Genomic DNA, 22,814 nt, shown 5'->3' with positions numbered 1-22,814 from the left:
GGGGGGGGGGGGGGGGGTGACTTTTTTAAAAAAATTTTTATTTGTTTTAATTAGTTATACATGACAGTAGAATGCACTTATATACTTTGATATATCATATATAGATGGAATATAATTTCTCATTTTTCTGAGTGTACATATTGTAGAATCACATTGGTTATACAGTCATATTCATACATACATACATACATACAGTAATAATGTCTGTTTCATTCTACTATCTTTCTTATCCCCACATCCCCTGCCTTCCCGTCAATTTTAAACAAGTCACAACCTTTTTAGGACTCAATTTTATTTAGTCCTAAATAGTCTGCTGTAAAGTTAAAAAAAAAACTAGAGTAAATAAACCTTAAACAAAGATTTAACTTTTTAAAAAGGATGATCACTTAATTACTATATCACATTAAAAATGATGTAATATAGTCATTACATACTGACTATAAGCACTGGGAGAGTTAGGATTGCCATGTATATTTGTATACATCACCATTATATGCAACAATCCTAGAGGACTCTCCGGGGCAAATCCACAGTGAAGCAATTTTGCTTCACCTATCTGAAAACCCAAAAAATCATTATAGGTGGCTATGTTTACCATTCAATTAAATTATGTCAAATGAAATTAAATTTTAGAAAAATAGTTTCTTTACTATTGGGCAATACTTTTGTGTGGTACTAGGGACTGACCCTAGGCTCTTGTGCATGCCAAGCAAGCACTCCACTTCTAAGCTATACCTCTAGTACTTTTAACACTTGTGAGATAGGGTCTTGCTACATTGCCCAGGCTGGCCTTAAATTTGCAATCCTCCTGCCTTACACTCCTGTCCTGGGACTATAGGTCTCTCCGGTAGGTGGGAAGACAGGTGTGTGCCACCACACCAAGCTGGGCAATACTACCGTATTTTAAAATAACTTTCTTCAATAAAATTATTCTAGGAATCTTTAATTGAAAATATTGCACTGAAGAACACAAAATAATTGACATTAATACATACCTAGTGTTTGTAGCATTATGGTTTCAAGTAAAACCAGTTCTTGAGTCTGCTGAAGGTAAGCCTGGCAGATAAAAATAATATTAAAATACTTAAGATAAACAACACTACTAAACTACTTAAAACTTTACATCTCATGAGAATTATAGATCAATTACAAAAGAATTAATGGAGTTTGCAAATATGGGAAAAATAAACTGAGAGTAATAGAGAACATTCATTTTTTTGTGACAAGCCTAAACTGAATCACTTTCCAGTTTACAAAGTGTACAAAGAAAAAACAAAAACAAACAGAAAAATCCTTAATGATAATACAGGTTAACTGAGAAAAGATCTATACAGTGCGTATAGTTAAACTTTTACCTAGGCATTACTGCTTCAAGACACATTTACAACAGAAGCACCAAGCTAAATAATAACATCAAACTCAAACCAGCATTTAAAGAAATGTTAGCACTCTTTAGGAAAGACAATCAAAACAAAACCTCAACTCTTTAGATTAAAAGAAGAGAGTTCAGATATAAAATATGAAAATAATGTATCACACATACACCCATGGAGACATAAATGTCAGAGAACCTTCTCCCTAAATTTCAAGAAAGTATTCTCCATTGTAATACTATAAGAATATAAGAACTTTCTGCCACATCATTCTTAGATCATGACAACTAACCTGGGTGATAAAGAAGTACACTTAATTTTATTTATGCTCCATTCTGAAAGGTCATTTGAGTTAATTTTTAAAACATGGTTTTCTAGTATTTGAGCAATACTATCAAGCATTCATTAGAAATCTGAGTTTGTACTATCTTTGAATAATCAAAAATTCCTTACTATTTATTTAGTAGGTACATTTTTTCCATTAAATCCAACATTTATTATAAAGTTTATTATTAATAAAATCAGATATACTTCTATCAGAGCTTTATCTGGACTTGAAACTTGACCTAAATTGAACAAAATTAATGTAATTCTTTAGTCATTTGGTGAGTAAAGGTTTCTTATTAAATAACTCACCTATAATAAAAAAAAAAGTTAGAAAAAAGGCCTACAATTCTAGCTCCCACTTTATTAGAAGGAACAGCTCTCTCTCTCTCTCTCTCTTTTTTGGTACTGGGGAATTGAACTCAGGGGCATTCAACTACTGAGCAACATCCCCGGCCCTTTTTAAAATATTCTGAGACTGGGTCTCACTAAGTTGCTGAAGATGGCTTTGAATTTATGATCTTCCTGCCTCAGTTTCCCAAGCTGCTGGGATTACAGGCATATGCCATCACACCTGGCAGGAACAACTCTTTAAAAAGACTAATTACTATTCTAGAGGTAAATCAGAGTTTTTCTATTTCTTCATCTGCTAATAACATAAAAGAGTTCTTTATTTTCTGGTCAAGGACATCTACAAATATTACTTATCCTCTTATATAATTCACAGGTTTGCTTTGAGGACAGACAACATGTGAAACACTTGAAAGTAACTTTGAATCAAAGCTTTATATAATTCAGAATGACATCCAAATTCAGGAACATATCTGAAATGTTTCTGTCAGATGGCTTCCTGGTATTATGATCCTCAGTGGTAATAAAAACAAGCAACATTTGGTATTCCACACTAACTGTATTAAGCCTAAAATATGAAAAAGTTTCAAACTTCTAAAGAAAAACTCTCCAAGCACTTAAGAAAAAAACCGAAAAAAAAACATACATCACATTTTGTATCCAGCAGTGGCTCAAGAGGATGAAGACAAGCATGTGCCACTTTGATAACATGTTCAAGTTTTCGAGCTTGTTCTTCCACTTTTGCAGCCAAAAATAATGCAGTAGGTGATATTATCTGTAGAAAAGAGAAAAATTTGATGATGTAAAAACAGATCGTAGGAAATTTCTCTACTTTGTAAGGAGGAAGGTGTGCAAGCAAAGAATGCATTATTAATAGTATGAATTGTACACTGGTCTATGGAAAGATTGATGAAAAAGTTTTTTTTTTTTTTTTTTTAATTTTTGGTGCTGAGGATTGAACCAAGTACCTTGCACATGCTAAGCAGAAGCTCCACCACTGAGTTATACTCCCAGCTCCAATGTGAGAGCTTTAATCATGTTATTTATTCATTAAACAGAACTAGCTGTCCACTGACATAATGTGTTTTACTTGGTTTTCAGACAGAAAAGCAAAAGGGATAAGAGAAAAGATTTATACTTCAGCTAAAGAGGGAAAGTTGAATATTAATTTATAAACTATGAAAGTAAAGGAATAGCAAAATGATGATGCCATAATTAAAAAAAAAGATTAACAGCAGGTAAAATATATCTACTATACTCTCTCCTTTTTAGGCACAGAATCATCACTTTCTAGTGCTTGTTTAAGTCAAGCATTGACTTATTATATGATTAAGAGCCAAACTATCTTGTTTAAAGGGAAGAACAGGTATCCTAAGAAAAAATTCTGAACTCAGCCTGGCTACCTTTATTACTTCACTACAGCTAAAGCTACAAAAAACAGGGTATAAGCATGTAATATACACAGATTAGAAACTTTTGTAAAAGTGGAGATCCAGAAAGGATCAATTTTCTTTTTTTATAACTAAGGTCCTTGGGATATAAGCACAATAACAAAGCACTACAAAGACAATGACTAAGAGAAACATAAATTTTGAAAAAAACATTTACCCAAAAAGTAAATTTAGCAATAAATCAAAAAACCAAGAAATTAGATATACTAACCCAGGAATTAGATATACTTTATGCTCGAAGTATGCTTTAAGATTACACACAAGAGGGGCTGGAGTTGTGGCTCAGTGGTAGAAAGAGCACTTGCCTAGCATGTGTGAGGCCCTGGGTTTTATTTTCAGCACCGCATATAAATAAATGAATAAAATAAAGGTCCATCAACATCTAAAAAATAAGGTTACACAAGGGCCAGGCATGTGGTACATGCCTGTAATCCTAGCAACCTGGCAAGCTGAGACAGAAGGATTCCAAGTTTGAGGCCAGCCTCAGCAACTCTGCAAGACCCCGTGTCCAAAAAGAAAAAAGAAAAAGAATTGGGGATGTAGCTCAGTAGTAAAGTGCCTCTGTGTTAAATCCCCAGTACCTACATAAATAAATAAAATAAGATTATACAAAAGAAATTTCTCATGGAAAAGTAGTTTCTAAATGTTAAAGATTTAGGTCTCTATTTTTCAAGAGATGAAGATCTGGGTCTCACTGTATCTTTGGGGAGGAGGGGGTTCATCAGTCATTATACAGAAATAATGCCAGAGGGGAGGTGGAAAAAGAGAGGTATAAATCTTATCACATGATGTGGGTAATTAAGGAAGAGATCCTTGTCTTCTGAGGGCTTTTTAAAAAACATGACATGGAATTTAATCACTGGATTTTGGATTCAAAAGGGAGTTTCTCTAGTTTTGCAGATGAGTAAATAGAATAAAAATGCCTTCAAAAAGCTCTTTTTCTGCAGCATTAATCTTTAAAACAGACCTATAATATAGTAGCACTACTGGGAGATGACATACATTTTTAGGAGATGGGGGCTTAGTGGAAGCTTCTTAAGTCACTGGGAGGATTATGGGACCTTTCTCTTTCTCTTTCTCTTTGCTTTCTGTCATAAGGTGAGCAGTCTGCTTTGACCTGATGTGTGGCCCTCAAAGCAATGAGGCCATTTGATATTGGAATAGAGCCTCCAGAAATATGAGCTGAAATAAACCCTTTCTCCTTATAAGTTAACTGCCTCAGAGATTTCACTATAGTGACAGAAAACTGGTTAGTAACTACTCCCAATGATCAGAAATAATGGTTTCTCAAATGGGCTTAATAATTTCAACATAGACTTTCAAATTATTTCCTCTTTTTAAAAATTAATTTTTTTAAAGAGAGAGAGTGAGAGAGCGAGAGAGCGAGAGAGCGAGAGAGAGAGAGAATTTTTTAATATTTATTTTTTAGTTAGCGGCGGACACAACATCTCCGTTTTGTATGTGGTGCTGAGGATCAAACCCGGGCCGCACGCATGCCAGGCCAGCACGCTACCGCTTGAGCCACATCCCCAGCCCTTAAAATTAAAATTTTAACATGAAAAATATTGGAAAAATTGAGAATGCTTAAAAGATTTAACAGCCTAGAAGCAGCTTAAACACAGACTGAGTTATTCATTGTGTTCCCATTATCTAGCATTGTATGACTGCTGTTCAATGTTTGCTGAATGCATGAGATGTATGAAAGGCACCAATAAAGTATCCCAAATGCCATAATAAAAATCTAAGAACCAATGGCCACAAAAGAAATTAAAAAAAAAAACAATAAAACGAAGACACTCTCTATTTCCCACAATCTCTCTCTCATCTTATTCATATCTAAAATAACAGCAATCCAACCTTCAACATGCTAAAACTCTGTATCAAAAGCGAAGCAATAGAAGCCCAAGTCAAAAGTCAAATTAGAGTGAATTATTTAATACTTAACATTTCCTGAACTGCCACATGATCCAGAATTTCTCTTATTTTCCAAAAAGATACTCAACAAAAGTTTCCAATGAACTTTTCTTCATAACTCCCACATAATTCCTAAACACAGCTCCATCCCCTCCATACATTTTGTGGCAGTGCTACTATAAGTCTCAATATCAACAAAACTTTCAAACTACACATTTTCCTTCAAAGACAGTCTTAAAAGAAACAAAGAATGTGTACTAATGATTCTAAAGTTCTATACATAATTTTAAAATTTAAGTATCTAGGGAGCCAAGCAATGATCTTCAGGAAAGACTTCATAGAAGTCTTTCTGTTCCCTTAGGGCTCAAATCTCTCATCCTCCTCCAGTGCAACACTAACATCCAACACTCTTCTAAAGTTCCTGGTGAAATCCACTAACTCCATTCACATTTCCTCCTCTACAGCCTGCAAATATTTTATTCCATCAGGGCTGTAAAAACAAAACACAATACAACACCTTTTCAGACAGATACTTAGGTGAATGAATATCCATGTGAGGCTTTAATTTTAAGGATGATCAAAGATAGTGATCAAACTAGATATTACTACTGCCTTTTGTATGGAAGGCTGACTTTGCTGTGTGACTTAAAAGAATTCCAAAAGTTTTGGGTAACAGAAATATTACTAGTTGGACTGTGGTTTTTAAAGGTGAGCATATTTTGAAGGCAACATTCACTGGCACTTGTGAATATGGTTTGAAGCCAAAGAATTCACACCAGCAATACTGGAATATATATGTTTAGTTGGTTTGCACAATCAAACAATTATAAAGTTGAGATCCAGTTTACTGGGGACAGGGATCGTGTACTGTCCATTTTAGTGTTTCGATACCTAGCTGATTTAACATAAGATCAGTAATAAAAATTTTGTGAACATTTCAAAAAAAAAAGCTGATTTTTAAAGCATTTGTCACTCTAGCAGATGTACAACTATTGCAAGGGAATGTTACAGTTTCAAAGCAAAGACAAATTTCTACCTAAATATACACACAATTATTGAGGGGTAAAATAGAAGTGATGAAGCCAAGACTGTCTGAGTGGAATCTTGGCTCTATTATCTGACAAGTCTAGGCAGTACTTATTCTCTTTGTGGCTCAGTTTCTGCGTGTGTAGAACAGGAGAAATAATATCCACTTATCAAGATTACAATGAGGATTAAATGAACCAACACAGGCAAAGCAGAACAGTGCCCCCACAGGAATATAACTCAAATATTATTACTACTATGTTGAAAAATTAAACAATTGTTAGTGTTGACCTTAAAAAATAATTTAAAAAGCAAACTTTTTAAATTCCCTTTTTCTTGCTCACTTCCTTCCACAGTTAATTAAACTCAATTCTTCTAAGGTTCTGCTGCAGATTTAACTAAGCATATTCAAATACGGAAATTATGATGCTTGAGATTCTTATTATGATTTATCCCCATATTCCTTTCTCCCCTTCTCCTTTTCTATTCTTTTATGTTTCCATTCCTACCTCTTGATCTGACTCCCTTCCTTCTACATCTTTCCTCCTCCTGCCCATTCCTGTCTGCTGTCTCCCCTCTCCGCCATGATGCCCTCACTGATGACATTCTTCAGTCTCCAATGCTGGTTTCAACCTTGATAGCTAGAGGCAAAGTCAGGTTGCATTAACCAAAAAAAAAAAAAAAACCCTGGGTAATTGCTAAGTCACCAAAAATGGTTGTTATCAGTCAGTTCTATGAAACATCTGGCCTTTAGCTTTTTAATAGTCTTGGTGAATAATTTGGTGTGTATTTGTACATGCCTGTTTTATCACCCTCTGACCTTAAATCTGTTAGTTGAGAAAAGCCTCAAGGCACAAAAAAAAAGGCTTCCAAGTTTGCTAATACAAACAAGCTCATTCTAATCTGTTCCTGTGATTTATCTGTAGGTCTTACACACTAGTGAAGTCATTCTTTCCCTGTCCCTGAACTTTCCCAAATATATTTCCACCCCACCCCTAAGACTTGATAATTATTTTCAGTACCTTCTAAAGGGACTCCATTAATAAATTCTTAGCTAGATTTAATTGCCACAGCTCAAAATTTGAAAATTACTTGCCTAGGTTACAGTTTAGGAAAAGTGGTAGTGGTATAACATTAGAAAAGGATCACAGAAAGATCAACTTGATATGAAGGAAGACTAGGGAGGAAGAGCCCATACAAAAAAGAATAAGTCAAGGGCTGGGGATGTGGCTCAAGTGGTAGTACGCTCGCCTGGCATGCGTGCGGCCCGGGTTCGATCCTCAGCACCACATACAAACAAAGATGCTGTGTCCACTGAAAACTAAAAAAAATAAATAAATATTAAAATTCTCTCTCTCTCTCTAAAACAAAACAAACAAAAAAAAGAATAAGTCAAAACGCCCATTTGTTAATAAGAATGATCACCAAACTTAAAATAACTAAAACAAAATTCTAGTACAAAAAAAGTGGTCTACATCTTTAATTTTGCTGCACTGACATTAAAGTGTTACAGCAAGTATCATTACTCAGGCTGACATTTTAGTTGTTTTCTCATTCATACTGAGAAAACTTAGTGTTTAAAGTACACCAATTTTATAGTTAAGTCTCTATTCTCTATATAGAGTTCCTACAGCCTACCATGAACACTCAACACTTTTAATATAGTATTGTAATACGGACATTAACCTCACACAGGTTCTCAAATATTCAACACAAATCTAACAAAAGGCTATGAAAAAAGCAGTCACTATTCCCCGCCAAAGTCATCTACAGATTCAATGCTCATCAAAATCTGTTTTCTTTCTTTCATTAGGCCCTCCCACCCCCAAAACTGACTCCTGGATCTTAAAACTCATATGGAAATGCAAAGGGCTCAGAAGAGCCAAAATAAACTGAAGAACAAAATTGGAAGACTCATACTTACTGAATTCAAACTTACTATAAAGCTACAATAATCCCATTAGACTGTGGGATGTGCATAAAGGCAGACATAAAGGATCACAGAACAGAAAAACCAAGATTCCAGAAATAAACCCTTACATGGTCAATGGATTTTCAACAAGACTATTAAAAGTTCAACAAATGGTACTAAAGCAACTGTATATAACTAGTCTTAAAAAAAACAAAAACTCAACTCCTTCTTTATACCATACACAATAAATAACTCAAAATGGATCACAGACTAAAATTTCAGATTCTAGATTATACAAGTGATAAAAGAAAAAACATTAACAAACTGGATGTCTGTATTGCAAATACCACCAAGAAAGTGTGGGGACGGGGGAGCCCACATACAATGAGAGATACATTCACACCTACCAAAAAAAAAAAAAGCCACAAACAGTTATAAGTGTAGAAAAGATATGGAGTTATTGAATCCTCATTTATTTCTTCTGGGAAGATAAAATGGTGTGGCTACTCTGGAAAACAGTTTGGCAATTCCTTGAAATGTTTTTACAAAGCTCTCCATTATGGGAATCTAGATTACCTCATAACCCAGAAATTCCACTCTGAGGTATTTACCTAATACAAGTGAATGTTTATACAAAAACTTGTATTTGAATGTTGATATCATTATTCATAACAGACAACAAGTGAAATCAACCCAAATGCCCATCAACTGTCATATGAATAATTAAAGGATAGCTACCAAAGGGACAGAATATTATTCAGCATCAAAAAGGAACGAAGTCCTAATATATCCTACACCATGGATGGACCTTAAAAATAATACGCCATGTGAAAGACTATACATTGCATGATTCTATTTATATGAAATATCTAGAACTGGCAAATCAATGGAGACAGAAAACTATTTAGTGGTTGCCCAAGGTGGGGAAAGGAACTGATGATGAATAAACTATTTATGTATTCAAGGCTTTTTTGGGAAGTGATGAAAAATGATGGCTATACAACTCCATTAACACACCCTTTGAATTATGTATTCTAAATGAGTAAATTTGGGGCTGAGGCTATAGCTCAGTGGTAAAGTTCTTGCCTCACACATGTGAAGCACTGGATTCAAACCTCAACATTACATAAAAATAAATAAAGATACCATGTGTTCATCTACAACTAAATAAATTTTAAAAATAAAATAAATAAATGAGTAAATGTATGGTTTGTGAATGTTATCAATAAAGATGTTTTTAAAAAGAAGTTAATACACGATATTTATTAGATGTTTCTGTGATCTCTTTTATTGAGCATATTATATCCCAGTCCTTTTTATTTATTTATTTTTAATTTTGATAGAGACTTGCTAAGTTACTGAGGGTCTCCTTAAATTTCTGAGGCTATCCTTGAATTTGTGATCTTCTTGCCTCAGCCTCAATTGCTGATTACAGGCATCTGTTATTGCGCTCAGCTCACTATACCATCTAGACTGCTCCCCCATCCTCAGAATCTTCTTTCTGCCCTCTTAGCCATTTTTTTAAAGCTTTAAACTATACCAGTTTTTATTATCTTTAGATTAATAATCAGAAAAGTCATCTTTCCCACTTTTAACCTTCTAAATTGAATTGTTTTAAAATTTATTTGAATGTGCACACATTTGCCTACAGAACAAAATATTATAGTGTAAGACCCAATAATCATTTTGTTGATGGATACAAAATATCCATAACCCCAAACTAGTGCTGCCATAAATATAAAACTAGCAACTAATAAAAAAAAATAAATAATGAAAAAAATAAACAATGGAGCCAGATGCCCAGCCACTTGTTAGCAATCCCAGCAGCTTGAGGGCACAAGGCAGGAGGATTAGAAGTTCAAAACCAGCCTCAGCAAAAGCAAGGCGCTAAGCAACTCAGTGAGATCCTGTCTCTAAATAAAATACAAAATAAGGCTGGTGGGGCTGGGATTGTGGCTCAGTGGTAGAGCACTTGCCTAGCATGTGTGAGGCACTGGGCCTGATCCTCAGCACCACATATAAATAAATTAAATAAAGGTCCATTGACAACTAAAAAATATTAAAAAAAAAAAAAAATGTGGCTCAGTGGTTGAGTGTCCCTGAGTTCAATCTCTGGTATCAAAAAAGAAAAGACAAAGTATTAAATTGTGATATTTTATATTTCCACCATGTTAAGAATTCAAAATTTGCTCTTATGCTGACATACTATATCTTAAATCAGATGTTAATATTTCTTTTTTTTAAGCTTTTTTTTTTTTTTAGAGAATTTTAATATTTATTTTTTTAGTTTTTGGCGGACACAACATCTTTGTTTGTATGTGGTGCTGAGGATCGAACCCGGGCCGCACACATGCCAGGCAAGCGTGCTACCGCTTGAGCCACATCCCCAGCCCAGATGTTAATATTTCAACAAAGCAAAATGTAGTCCTACCAAAACGTAAGTTGTGCTTAATAGGAAATTATTTTACATTACGGTTCCTTATACTAGCCACATTTTAAGTGCTCAACACTCGATTTCAAGTTAGGGCCTATCATATTACATAGCTTCAAAACAAGAAGAGAATGAAATGGAAAACATACTAAATGTTCACAGATACACAAAGTCTTTCAAATTGACTACTGTTTTTAGCAATTTCCACATTAGACAAATTTAAAGTAAACCACTAAGTAATTTGTTTTTTCTCTAGAATATGCCCCTTGGGAAAAGCATGATTTATGTCTTATTTATAAAGAAAAAAACTTCCATGTTTGCCTATCATGTAAATATAAGACATGCTGTTGCTAAATACAAGCCATTAAAGCCATTAACTTCACATTTTTAAATTTCAACATTTATCAAGTAGGTAATTTTGTTGCCCCCATTTACAGAAAACCTCCATAGCTTATATTTCCTTAAATATGGCCATACAGAGTACTTAACATGATGGCTTTACAGTTAGAACTTAATTTCCCCCATTCACTAGAATATGTATATGTGTTTACAACAGAACTTATAATTATCTATTGGATTTCACCTAAAAACAACCATTTTATGTACTACTAAAAATAAAACTCCTGTTCTTCCAATTATGTGTAATTATAAGACACTAGTAAAATATTTTTTTAAAAAAATGTTCTAAAATGGCCTTGAAAGTTTATTTGTAAACTATGTGCTTTAGCCAATGCAAACACTCAATACACATTGCAAATATTAATTCCTACTCTATTCTGGACATCTGAATTAGTTTAGAATTTCCTAATGGTTTGGATATGTCCCAGAATTCATGCACTGCAAATGTAATTCTCCTAGGCAAGAGAGAGAGGAGGTAGCGTCTAATGCAAAGTGTTTTAAGTCATGAAGGCTTGAAAAATAGCCCTTACAAATAGATGTTAATACCATTTTAAAAAGGGATGGGGATGTGGGTTCTCTTTCTTGTTCTTTCACCATGTGATCTTCAGTAGGAAGGCCCTAGCTAGACGCTAATAAACCCTAGACCTTGGAGTTTCCTAGAACTGCCAGAAAATAAATTTTTGTTCATTATAAATTACCTAAACTCCTTCTGTTATAGCAGCACAAAACAGAAAATTATTTCTTGAGCTGGGGTGTAGCTAAGCAGCAGAGCACCTGCCTAGCATGTGCCAGGTCCTGGATTTGATCCCAACACAGAAAAAATTCAAGGTCAAGTGGGATATGATCATCATAGACACATAAATTATTAAGACTTTCATAATACAGAGTCACTACACTAAATCCATAATTAGGCAGACAAGAGCACTGTTTCAAAATAACAAAAACTTTTGGAAAATTTTCTTAGTTGTTTTCAGAATCAGTTTGAGAAAAATCAGTTAAGAATATCATATGTACACTGGGCGTGGTGGTGCACTCCTGTAATCCCAGCAGCACCTCAGAAGGCTGAGGCAGAAGGATCCCAAGTTCAAAGCCAGCCTCAGCAAAAGCAAGTTGCTAAGCAACTCAGTGAGACCTTGTGTCTTTAAAAAAAAAAAAAAAAAAAAGAACATCATATGTGCTTTGTAATATTTATCTATTTAATAAGTGAAATCTCCCAGATAGACCACCCTCCTTATTTAACAGGAAAACTTCAAGTAACTTAGTAATTTCTTTGAAAAAACCATAGAAAAGAAAACCAACTTCGTAGAAGAATTTGTACCTTAAGTACATTTAAATAATAATACCTTATCCTAGTGTCACTAGAAATATTTTATCACTGAAGATGACTGAAGCTGCACCATGCCTGTATTCCCAGTGAATAAGGAGGCTGAGGGAAGATGATTACAAGTTCTAGGCCAGCCTCAGCAACTTAGTGGGACTCTATCTCAAGAGTAAAATAAAATAAAAAGGGCTGGGGATATAGATATAGTTCAGTGGTAAAACACCCCTGGGTTCAATCTCTAGTATTACACACACAAAAAAGACAAAAATGAAGGTAGTTGAGCAAGCATTATCTTTTAATAATTTCTAGATGTTGGCAGAAGCAATTCGAAATTCCCACAGAAAAACAAAACAACAAGATAGCAAAATCAAAACCACATAAATACTTACAACCCAATCACATGACAGGGCATTCCTAGGAAATCTAAATACAAGTGGGTAAAGACAAAAATAGGGTACTATGGAAATACTTAGCACCTGTATAGCAAAAGGCAAAAGAGTGATAAAAGGACATGTGTTGGATCCAATAACAGAAGAACCTCAAAAGAGCCAATAGGTGGTTCACTGGAAATCATGGCAGGCCAATTCCTGAGCTAAATAGAAGTTTTGCCAGTACCAGAAATGGGTGGATGAAAGAGACCTATAGTAAAGCTTAAAAGGTCGAAATTAACATCTATTAAGTTTTGAAAATGATCTGGTTCTTTTCCAGGACTTGCACTGAAGAGAAACCTCTGAGAATAATAGCACAATTGGCAGGATAAGCACAACAGAAGATAAAAATGGGAAAAAGCAAACATTTTAAAATAGTACATGAAAATAAAAAAGGAGCTCTGTGAGATAAGAAAAACAGAAGCACATCTTATTAAATTCCAGGAAAGCTATGCTAATTATAAAAATGTATAACAGAAGAATATTTAGCTCATAAAGGATAGCATAAGGAAAAATTAGAAGTGCTGTGCCTTCTAATTAAAGCAACAAAATCTCTACAATTATTTAAAAAAAATAAAAGGTGGTAAGAAAACTGGATATTCACATGCAAAAAGAATGAATTGGAACCTTACCAACCTTACATATACAAAAAGTAACAAAAATAAATCAACCATAAACATAAGAACTAAAATTACAAACTCTTGTAAGAAAACAAGAAAAAAGCTTCATGGATTTGGGAATGGTACTGTGAATGAAACCAAATGCACAGGTAACAAAAAGAAAAAAAAAGTTGGCTTTCATCAAAATAAAACCCCTTTGTACAACAAAAAGCAAAAATCTGGGTGTGGTGGTACATGCCTATAATCCCAGCAACTCAGAAGGCTGAGGCAGGAAGATCAGGAGTTCAAAGGCAGCCTCAGCAAAAGCTAGATGCTAAGCCACTAAGTGAAACCCTGTTTCTAAATAAAATACAAAATAGGGCTGGGGATGTGACTCAGTGGTCAAGTGACTCAAGTTCAACCCCCAGTACCCACCCCCCAATAAAAGAGCCAAAGCCCATAGAATGGGAGAAAATATATGCAAATAATATACCTGATAAAAAATTTATACATAAATAACAACAAAAACCAAACAATGCAACTGAAAGATGGACAAAGGACTTGATTAAACATGTCTCCAAAGAAGATACAAATGGCCAACAAGCACATAAGATTAACCTAAGTAGTTATTACAGAAATGCAAATCAAAATCTCAGTAAGATCAACAGTTAGGATGGCTACTATTTCAAAACAGAACAGTTGCAGGCAAAGATATGGAAATTGGAACCCTAGTGCACTGATGTTGGAAATGTAAAATGCTACAAATGGTAAATTCCTAAAAGAATTAAAAATAGAATTATATAATCCAGCCAATTTCTCTTCTGGATACACAAGCAGTGAAAACCTGTCTATAAATAAAATAGGGCTGGGGATGTGGCTCAGTGGTTGAGTGCCCCTGAGTTCAATTCCCAGTACCAAAAAAAAAAAAAAAAAAAAAAATTACTGGGGTCTAGTATATGATCCAGCAGTTTTCCTCCTGGGGACAAACCCAAGGGAAAGCAAAACATATGTATCAATATTCACAGCTACAATATTCAAAATAGCCAAAGTGTGGCAACAACATATAAGTCTACCAATTGATTAACAGGTATGTAATGTAAAATGTTGTTTATTCAGACAGCAGAATGGGTGGTTCATCAAGAAAAATATGTGAAGTACTGCTACATGCTATAATACAGGTAAAATTTGAAAAGCATTATACTAAGTGAAAAAAGTCTCAGAGGACTACTTAGTGTATGGGATTCCCTTTATATGAAATGTTCACATAGGCTAAGGGAAAGAATGGGCAGAGATGGCAAGTGAGAATGGGTTTTCTTTTTGAGGTAACAAAGAGAAATGATAACTTCTAAAATTGATGTATAACTCTAAATATACTTAAAAAAAAAAAAAGCCCAGTCATTTATTTTCAACAGCTGAAACATAAGCAATGTCAATTATATCTTTAAGAGGTATTAAACATAGAGCAGGGACCAAATATTTATTGTAGATGGTATGTACCACTGGATTTCAACAGAGTAGATGAACCAAAACATTCCAATATAAAAACTTTCTTATACCTGTAATCTCAGCAGCTCTGGAGGTTTGAGGCAGGAGAATCACAAGTTCCAAACCTGCCTCACAACTTAGTGAGGCCCTAAGCAATTTTGCAAGTCCCCATCTCAAAATAAAAAATGGTTGGGGATGTGATTCAGTGGATAAGCACCCCTGGGTTCCATCTCTGATACCAAAACTAAAACAAAAAACTACCCCAGAAGCAGCTACACCTAACCCTCTTTCTACCATTTTAATTTGCTATATGCCTACAGTAGTTTTCAATCATAAAACACTCTAAATACATCTATGTGGGCAAGGCATATTAGAATAATATAGACTATCTTCTCTATGTGAGGCAGCCTTCTAGGCAGCAGTAATGTAACAGTGAATAAAGCAAAATAACTAACAAAACAAAAGCCCTGCCATTACATTCTAACAGGTAGCCTTTATCAGACAAAGAACAGGAATTGTGAACACTTCTCATGATAGACTCTAAAAAAAGTCCTTCCTCAGAATCACTGAAGTCTTCATAAGGGAAGAAAGGAATACCAGATTATCTTTAAATTTCCAATGATTTCCACTACTCAAGAGCCAAGTCAACTGAGAAACAAAACAAAAATTGTGAGCAGAAAGTGGAAATCAAATTGCACAAATACAAATCTGCTTATGTGCAGCAGGGGACCAATCTAACTTACATGTATAAAATTAAACTCAACTATGATGTAGACCATATCCATTCTCACTAACCATTATAGTCATTTCTTTTTTCTTTTCTTTTGTAATTGTAGATGGACAGAATGCCTTTATTTTATTTATTTTTATGTGGTGCTGAGGATCAAACCCAGTGCCTCATTCATATAAGGCGCTCACTCTACCACTGAGCCTCAGCTCCAGTAGTCATTTTTTAATATCATTAACCCCTAGTGCTGTCCTTTACTCACCATGTATTCGTGGGCTCTTAAATAAAACTATAATACATTTAAAATTTGCATATTATCTGTAGTTCTAATTGATGAACTCAAGAAAAAGGCAATCCTATTAAGGAAAATAAAGTACATCAATTGGAGAAGTGCTATTACAGCAGACTATGACCAACAAAAATACTTAAAGAGATCCTTAAGGGAACTCACTGGACTTATCTGCATATGGTGGTGCCACATGCAATCCCAGTGGTTCTGGAGGCTGAGGCAGGATGATAGCATGTTCAAGGTCAGCCTCAGCAACTCAGAAAGGCCATAAGCAACTTGGTGAGATACAAAATATACAAAAAGGGCTGGGGATGTAGCTCAAGGGTAAAGTGCTTCTGTTCAACTCCCAGTATCTCCCCCCACCCCCGCCCCACAGCAAAAAAAAAAATTTTAAAGTGCACTGGGTGAGTGGCACATGACTGAAATTCTACCTACTCGGGAGGCCTAGGCAGGAGGATGGCAATTCAGAGGACAGACAGGCCAACTTGGCAAGATAGTCTCAAAGTAAAATAAAAGTTTTGAGGATTAGCTCAGAGTGCTTGCCTAACATGAGTGAGGCCTTGGGTTCAACCACCAGTGATACAAAAAAGAAACAAACACCATCATAAACTTGTCTAACCAAATTAATAAATAATCTCTAAGAGAAACTGAGTCAACATCTACTCTTAAATGTGATACTGGAGGGGCTGGGGATATAGCTTAGTGGGCAGTGCACATGCCTAGCATAAGCACTTGGTTCAATCTCTGGCATCACCGGAAAAAAAACAAAAAACAAAAACCTAACTGAGGATGCTCAACCCTCAGTTTATACCTTGTAGGCACTGTCAGCCCCAGGGCCTTTACTAGACCTATCTTAAACGTGATCTAGAAAATCCATTCTTTAACTATCAATCTGAATTACATAAGGCTCTCGGCACCCAGCAAATGAAAGGTAGATTTACCTAATTAGACTACAGATGAAAAGTCATTTACTTCTTATAGTGACTCAATTCTATAAGAAATTGACAAAAGAACAGGATGAGAAAGAGAAAGAGACAGTGGGTCACCAGCACAGGCTGATAATGATTTTATTCTTAAATACTATAGCACTTTACTTCTAGGGTTCTTTTTCAAATTTGTCAATGTTGGAAATAAAATGAAGTGACAATTACATTTAAGACTTGATACAGTTTGTTCTAGCAGCTTAAAATCTAAGCTTGTTATTCCATAGGTCCAATTACTAAATGGTGTTCAGTATACTATGTGAAGATTTAGGCTTTTGTAAACCCATCAACATTTGATTACATCCCTCAATAAAAAATTTCCCAACGATCTGGGTGAATATGAATTTAAGCGTTGACTCACATTCAATTTGAGATCACCCCTTTCACCCTAAAGGATGGTATGTGTGTGTGTGTGTGTGTGTGCGCGCGAGCATGCAAAAGGGTCAGGTTGTGAAATTGATTCAAGTACACTAACATTAAAAATCACTTATGAGATTGTAATAATGAAGGTAAAAAGAACAAGTTTTATGTGAAGGATGTCATGTTGTTTTGCAAAACAGAAATTAACCTAAGATTTCAATGTTGCTGATAATAATTAAATATAAAATGCTGAAGTTTATCTTCATACACACATGACATTAATAATAGTAATAAAATATTCTAGCTATTTACTGAATAATGACATTTAATAAAATAGTGAAAGCTAGAATTAAAATGACCTGGGCCTTACCCATCAATTTAAAGTTGTGAATTTTGGCCTGGCCTTCAACAAGATATTTTGAAGCACACCAACCAACTCATAAAGACAAATTATGTAAAAGGAAAAACTTAAAAAAAGTGAAGACATGTATGAGATGATCATTGCTGGAAGCAGAAAAGTAAACCCAATTCACCAAATGGGACATCTATATAAAGCTGTATAAAGAATTTCCAGAACTTTTTTGACTTATAATTTTTACCAGCATTATCCACGAGTACTTAAGAACAGCAAAATTTATGTTAGTATTCATTAAGTTCACTACTACCTTGAATCTAATATTTAGATTAAAGGAATTACATAAAAATGTAATTCCTTTAATCTAAATATTATTCCTACTGGTTTCCTTTCTCCTCCACAATACTATTCACTGACTTACGAGTTATGCCTAAAAATAACCAGGAAACTGAAATCAATAAATTACACAGATTTAAGAAGATTAGAAATAAAGGGGAAGGCAAGAGACCTAAATCTACACAGAAATATATATATGTGTGTGTGTGTGTGTGTGTGTGTGTGTGTGTAATAGTAGAAATACTATTCAAGATAAATCTAACAAACCAAATTAGATTTATGATCATAAGAGCTAGAAGTAGGAATCAATCTAAATCATGAAACTCTCCCCTTTCAAAAATAACATTCTTAAGGATGCTAAGACTGTTTTCTTAGCAAATGAAGTCCTAATGACTATCCAAAATTGCATTAAGTTCTCCAACACACATTTTTCAAGAATAACATTCAGAAAACCATGGGGAAAAGAGTAAAAAATAAAGATAGTGAGAATTAAGCCAGGGTTAAACATTTCTAAACAATATACATTTCTTTTTCCTTTGGCTAACAAGTGCAACACACGTTATTCCGAAAAGAAAGAAATACCTTACTACGCAAGTTTTCCATCAAAACTAACATATACAAATATACTCCTAACACAGACTACTTGAAGGAAGAATTTTGACATTTGAATCAACTTAATACTTAAGGAGACAACTAATACTAATGTATGATAAACAGAAACTCTGACATCTTAAACTGTTAGTAAATGAAGTATTTCCCTAAACAGCTAGCTCTTTCAGTATCACTTCAAAGGAATTAATTAATCCCAGTTTCCAATTATTTGAAACAGTCCAATAAAATTAAGATTTATCACTGAATGAACAGGCTCGCCCAATCTACACAATGATTACTAAACATATTCAAATGTAAAATACAAAAATTTAAATGAAGAAAACTGATTTATTAACTCTGAGGCAAATGTTTCTTATTTTTCAGCTTAAAAGGCCTGGCAGAGCCTAACACAGTGCCTTACCGTTTAATTCATTATAAAATTTAAACACGTACACAAAGAAACCCTCCGCGTTTGAACGTCTATCACGTTATTTACTTTTACCGTTAATTCGGAACACTAAGTTCAACAGTAAAATCAATGACCAACTAACTTTTTTCTGAGTATAGATTTACTTTAAACTGTGGTAGCAGTAAATGGGTAATAAAATAGTACTTACATTTCTACTGAATTTGGTGAAAGAATGGTGCATATAAAACCTGTGCATATAAACAATCGCAGTGTTTATAGTAAGCTGAGAGCTGGAATGTCACATTCAGGAAATTTCTGAGAAAAACAACATCTCTTTCCCAAAACAACTTTGATGGAAAATTCCTGATCTAAGGTCCTTTTCCAGTGCCTCCAATTCACTCAAAACCAAATCCAAAACAGGAAATAAATAAAAGCCCGAGCCGGGTGGGGGTGGGGATAATAGGCTTGACGCCAAATAAATAGCAAAAATAATACCTGCGGAGCATTTCTCTCTAATTTTACTATTATGAGAGCCCTCGAACTATTTATTAGTGGCTACAACCAAAAATCAAGCAGTTGAAATGCGCGGGCGCGCACACACACACATACAAACAAAACCACGCCAAGAACATAAAGACCTCCAGTAGTGCGCTTCCAAGGCACAAGCCGAGAGAGGAGAGGAGCCGGAGAGGAGCGCGGAGAAAGGCCTCGGAGAACACTTTAGTTTTCCTACCACTCAGCTTTCCCACCTCTCAACCCCTTCTGGCAAAGGGAGACGTCGAAGGAGCCGCCCCTTTCCTTCGATAATACTCAGACTCTGCTCTCTCCTGAGAGGCACTCCCATTCCCTGCCGCCACCACGCGATGCCCCAAACAGATTACACAACGCAACCTGCCGGCCTGCGTTCCTGTGCTCCTCTCTCCCCTTCTCCTCGTCCACGGGCTTCTCGCGACTGCCCGAGCCCAAGCGTCCCCTCACTCACGGCACAGCCAAGGCCCACAGAAGGACAAGGCAGCGGCGCCATGTTCACGGGACACCAGGCCCGGCAACCCGGCGAGGGAGACAGGGCGTGAGGGGCGGAAGGCCAAGAACAGGAAAGGATACACATTGAGACGCTGTCCCATGTCCTGGATGAGGTTGGCCGCCTGCTGGCGGTACGAGAGTTCTTTATCAGCCTCCACTCCGCAGCGGCGGCTCGGCGTGTTTTCCAGCTGTTCCCGAGTAAAGAACCANTCCCGAGTAAAGAACCAGCGAGAAGAACCTCCACGGCCCGACGCCATGACACTTCCTCCTCCGCCCGCTCCCTCACCCACCCCCCTCCCCTCCCGGCTCGCGGACTCCCCGCCAAGGCCGCGCGACCCCGCCCCACTCCGCTCGCCGTAGGCCACGCACCGCCCCCTTTCACCCCGCCTCCTCCCGTGCGCGTGCGCGGGGACCGCCCTACCGGCCTGCCCAAGTCTTTTGCTTTCTTTTTCCTGCCCCCGACCTCTCTCTCGAGCGCGGGACCACAATGCTCTGCGCCAATTGTCATTGAGAGGCGCCGAAGGTGGGGTCGCTAGGAAGGAAAAGGTCGGCGTGATGCATGCCGGGTTAGGGATTGGCAGGGCGAAGGGGCGGGAGTAAGAGGAAGGAAGAGGCTGGGCTCGGGTTGGGTGGAAAGAGGCGGGCGGGCGGCTGCGCGGTGGGCTGGGTTTGGACTCTGAAGTCGCGGAGGTTTCTTCCTGGATCCTAACACTGGTCGCTCTTTAAAACAGGAAAGCTTTTTCTGTCGCGATCGCGTGCCGCATCCTCCATTTTCCTTTCGCTCATTTTCGTAGACGAGTGACTTCAGGGTCCATGAAGAGCCTTCGCCCAAGGTGCGGCTCTGGGAAGGAGCTAGATGGAAAAGAGTGCAGAGGAAATAATGCTCTACGTTTGTCCGCGCTTGAGTCCCTCAACCTCCAAAACCAAAAAAACTACGCCGCATACTTTGGGTTTATTTTAAGATGTTTGCCAAATGTACAGTTAACTAGAGGAGCTGACTCTCTGAATTAGGTCTTGAGTCCAGACTGGGAGTGTTTTTTTTTTAAGTTTATTTTTTAAATTATTGGTGGATACAGTATGCTTACTTTTCTGTGTTGCTGAGGATCAAACCCAGTGCCTCACACTCTATGCAAGCACTCGACCTCTGAGCCACAACCCTAGCCCTGGGAGTATGTTTTTATACTGCGATGTGATTTCTGCGATAAAAGGGTGGGAAAATGAATATTCCAAGGGGAATTGAGTGAAAAAAAAAAATGTTACCCAAAGCTTGGTCTTCAGTATCTGATAAAGTAACATCTCATACACCTGTTGATTAATCCACTATCTCTAAGAAAATGCCTCAGAGCTTGTGAGAGTTAGTGCCCAGCTCTGAATCAACGCATATTGTTTGTGAACAAAGTTTCAGATTTTAAAATTTTAACTATTTGCTGAAGACTGCAGAGTAAAGACCCACTTCAAGTGAGTTCCTAATTAAAGCTCCAGGCTTGGGCTGGGGATGTGGCTCAAGCGGTAGCGCGCTCCCCTGGCATAAGTGAGGCCCGGGTTCGATCCTCAGCACCACATGTAAACAAAGATGTTGTGTCCGCCAAGAACTAACTAAATAAATAAATATTAAAAATTCTCTCTGTCTCTCACTCTCACACTCTTTCTTTAAAAAAAAATATATAAAAAAAAATAAATAAATAAATAAAGCTCCAGGCTTTTGTTCATCATTGTTTTGGGGCTCCCAGACTCAGCCTAGGGCAGGCAGTATCTGCCTCAATTATGCTATAATACTGATTTGATTATAGTAGGCGATTATTAGGGACAGTTGCCCAAATAATTTCTTACTGGACTTAGGTCTTGTGTTATTTAGAAGTTCCTAGATTGATTTAAAGCAACATTTTAAAAGTGCCTGCCTTTATCTCTCATTCATAATTAACAAGCAGGTATAGAGAACTTTCTTGATAAAGAGCATCTTTAAAAAACAACAACAACAACAAAAACAATAACCTATAGCCAACATAATACTTTATGGTGAGAAAATAGATTATTTCCCCCAGAGATCCAGGAGAAGGCAAGAATGTCCCCTCTCTGGACTCCTCATGATTGTACCGGATGTCTTAGCTAATACAATAAGACATAGAGATTGGAAAGAAATGTCAGTCTGTTCACAGATGACATAATTGCTTATACAGAATATTCCAAAGAAATAATAACCACTTTTGCAATTAATTTTGCAATGATAGCAAGATTTTAGAATATAAAGTTAATATACAAAGGTCAATTGCATTCCTGTATAAACAGCGATGAATAATTGAAATTTGAAATTACAGGCCGTGGTGCATGCCTGTAATCCAGTGGGTTGGGAGGCTGAAGCAGGAGAATCGCAAGTTCAAATCCAGCCTCAACAACTTAGAGAGGTTCTGTTTCAAAACAAAAAAAGGGCTGGGGATGTTGCTGAGTGGTTAAGCGCCCCTGGATTCAATCCCCCCCATTTCCCGTACCAAAACAAAACTTAAAAAAAAAGCGCTATACTAATTACATTTGTACTCCCTCCCCGAAGTATAAATAGGTATGAATCTAAAATATGTATAAGATTTATATGCAGAAAACTACAAAACTGATAAAAGAAATCTAAAAAATGGAAGGATGTGTCCTGGCTTGTGGATTACAAAACTCAAGTTTACATATTAGTTATTCCCAACTTCATACAGAAATTCAGTGCAATCCTAACCAAAATTCCAG

The 22,814-nt window shown here is 36.3% G+C and overlaps 1 protein-coding gene across 5 annotated transcripts in view; it reads right to left on the bottom strand.

Annotated features, from left to right (window-relative positions):
• Window positions 1–20,382, bottom strand: part of Ccnt2 (cyclin T2) — a 38,643-nt gene extending 18,261 nt beyond the window's left edge. For 3 of the 5 annotated variants that reach the window (XR_007350897.1, XM_015479124.2, XM_015479125.2), the window contains exons 1-4: window positions 20,169–20,382; window positions 19,273–19,354; window positions 2,695–2,823; window positions 996–1,056 (exon numbers count right to left, since the gene is read on the bottom strand). Coding sequence is in view for 2 of the 5 variants with exons in the window: in XM_015479124.2 (XP_015334610.1) it covers window positions 996–1,056; window positions 2,695–2,823; window positions 19,273–19,354; window positions 20,169–20,344 (448 nt within the window). In the remaining 3 variants the exon portion in view is untranslated. The other 2 variants (XM_048812187.1, XM_048812188.1) reach the window with 2 other exon arrangements.
• Window positions 20,383–22,814: the final 2,432 nt, after the last annotated feature.

Source organism: Marmota marmota, unplaced genomic scaffold (genome assembly GCF_001458135.2).
Source record: "Marmota marmota marmota unplaced genomic scaffold, marMar, whole genome shotgun sequence".
Lineage (NCBI taxonomy): Eukaryota > Metazoa > Chordata > Mammalia > Rodentia > Sciuridae > Marmota > Marmota marmota.
The sequence above is the reverse complement of the archived record's forward strand: the minus strand, read 5'-3'. Positions and strand labels throughout refer to the sequence as shown.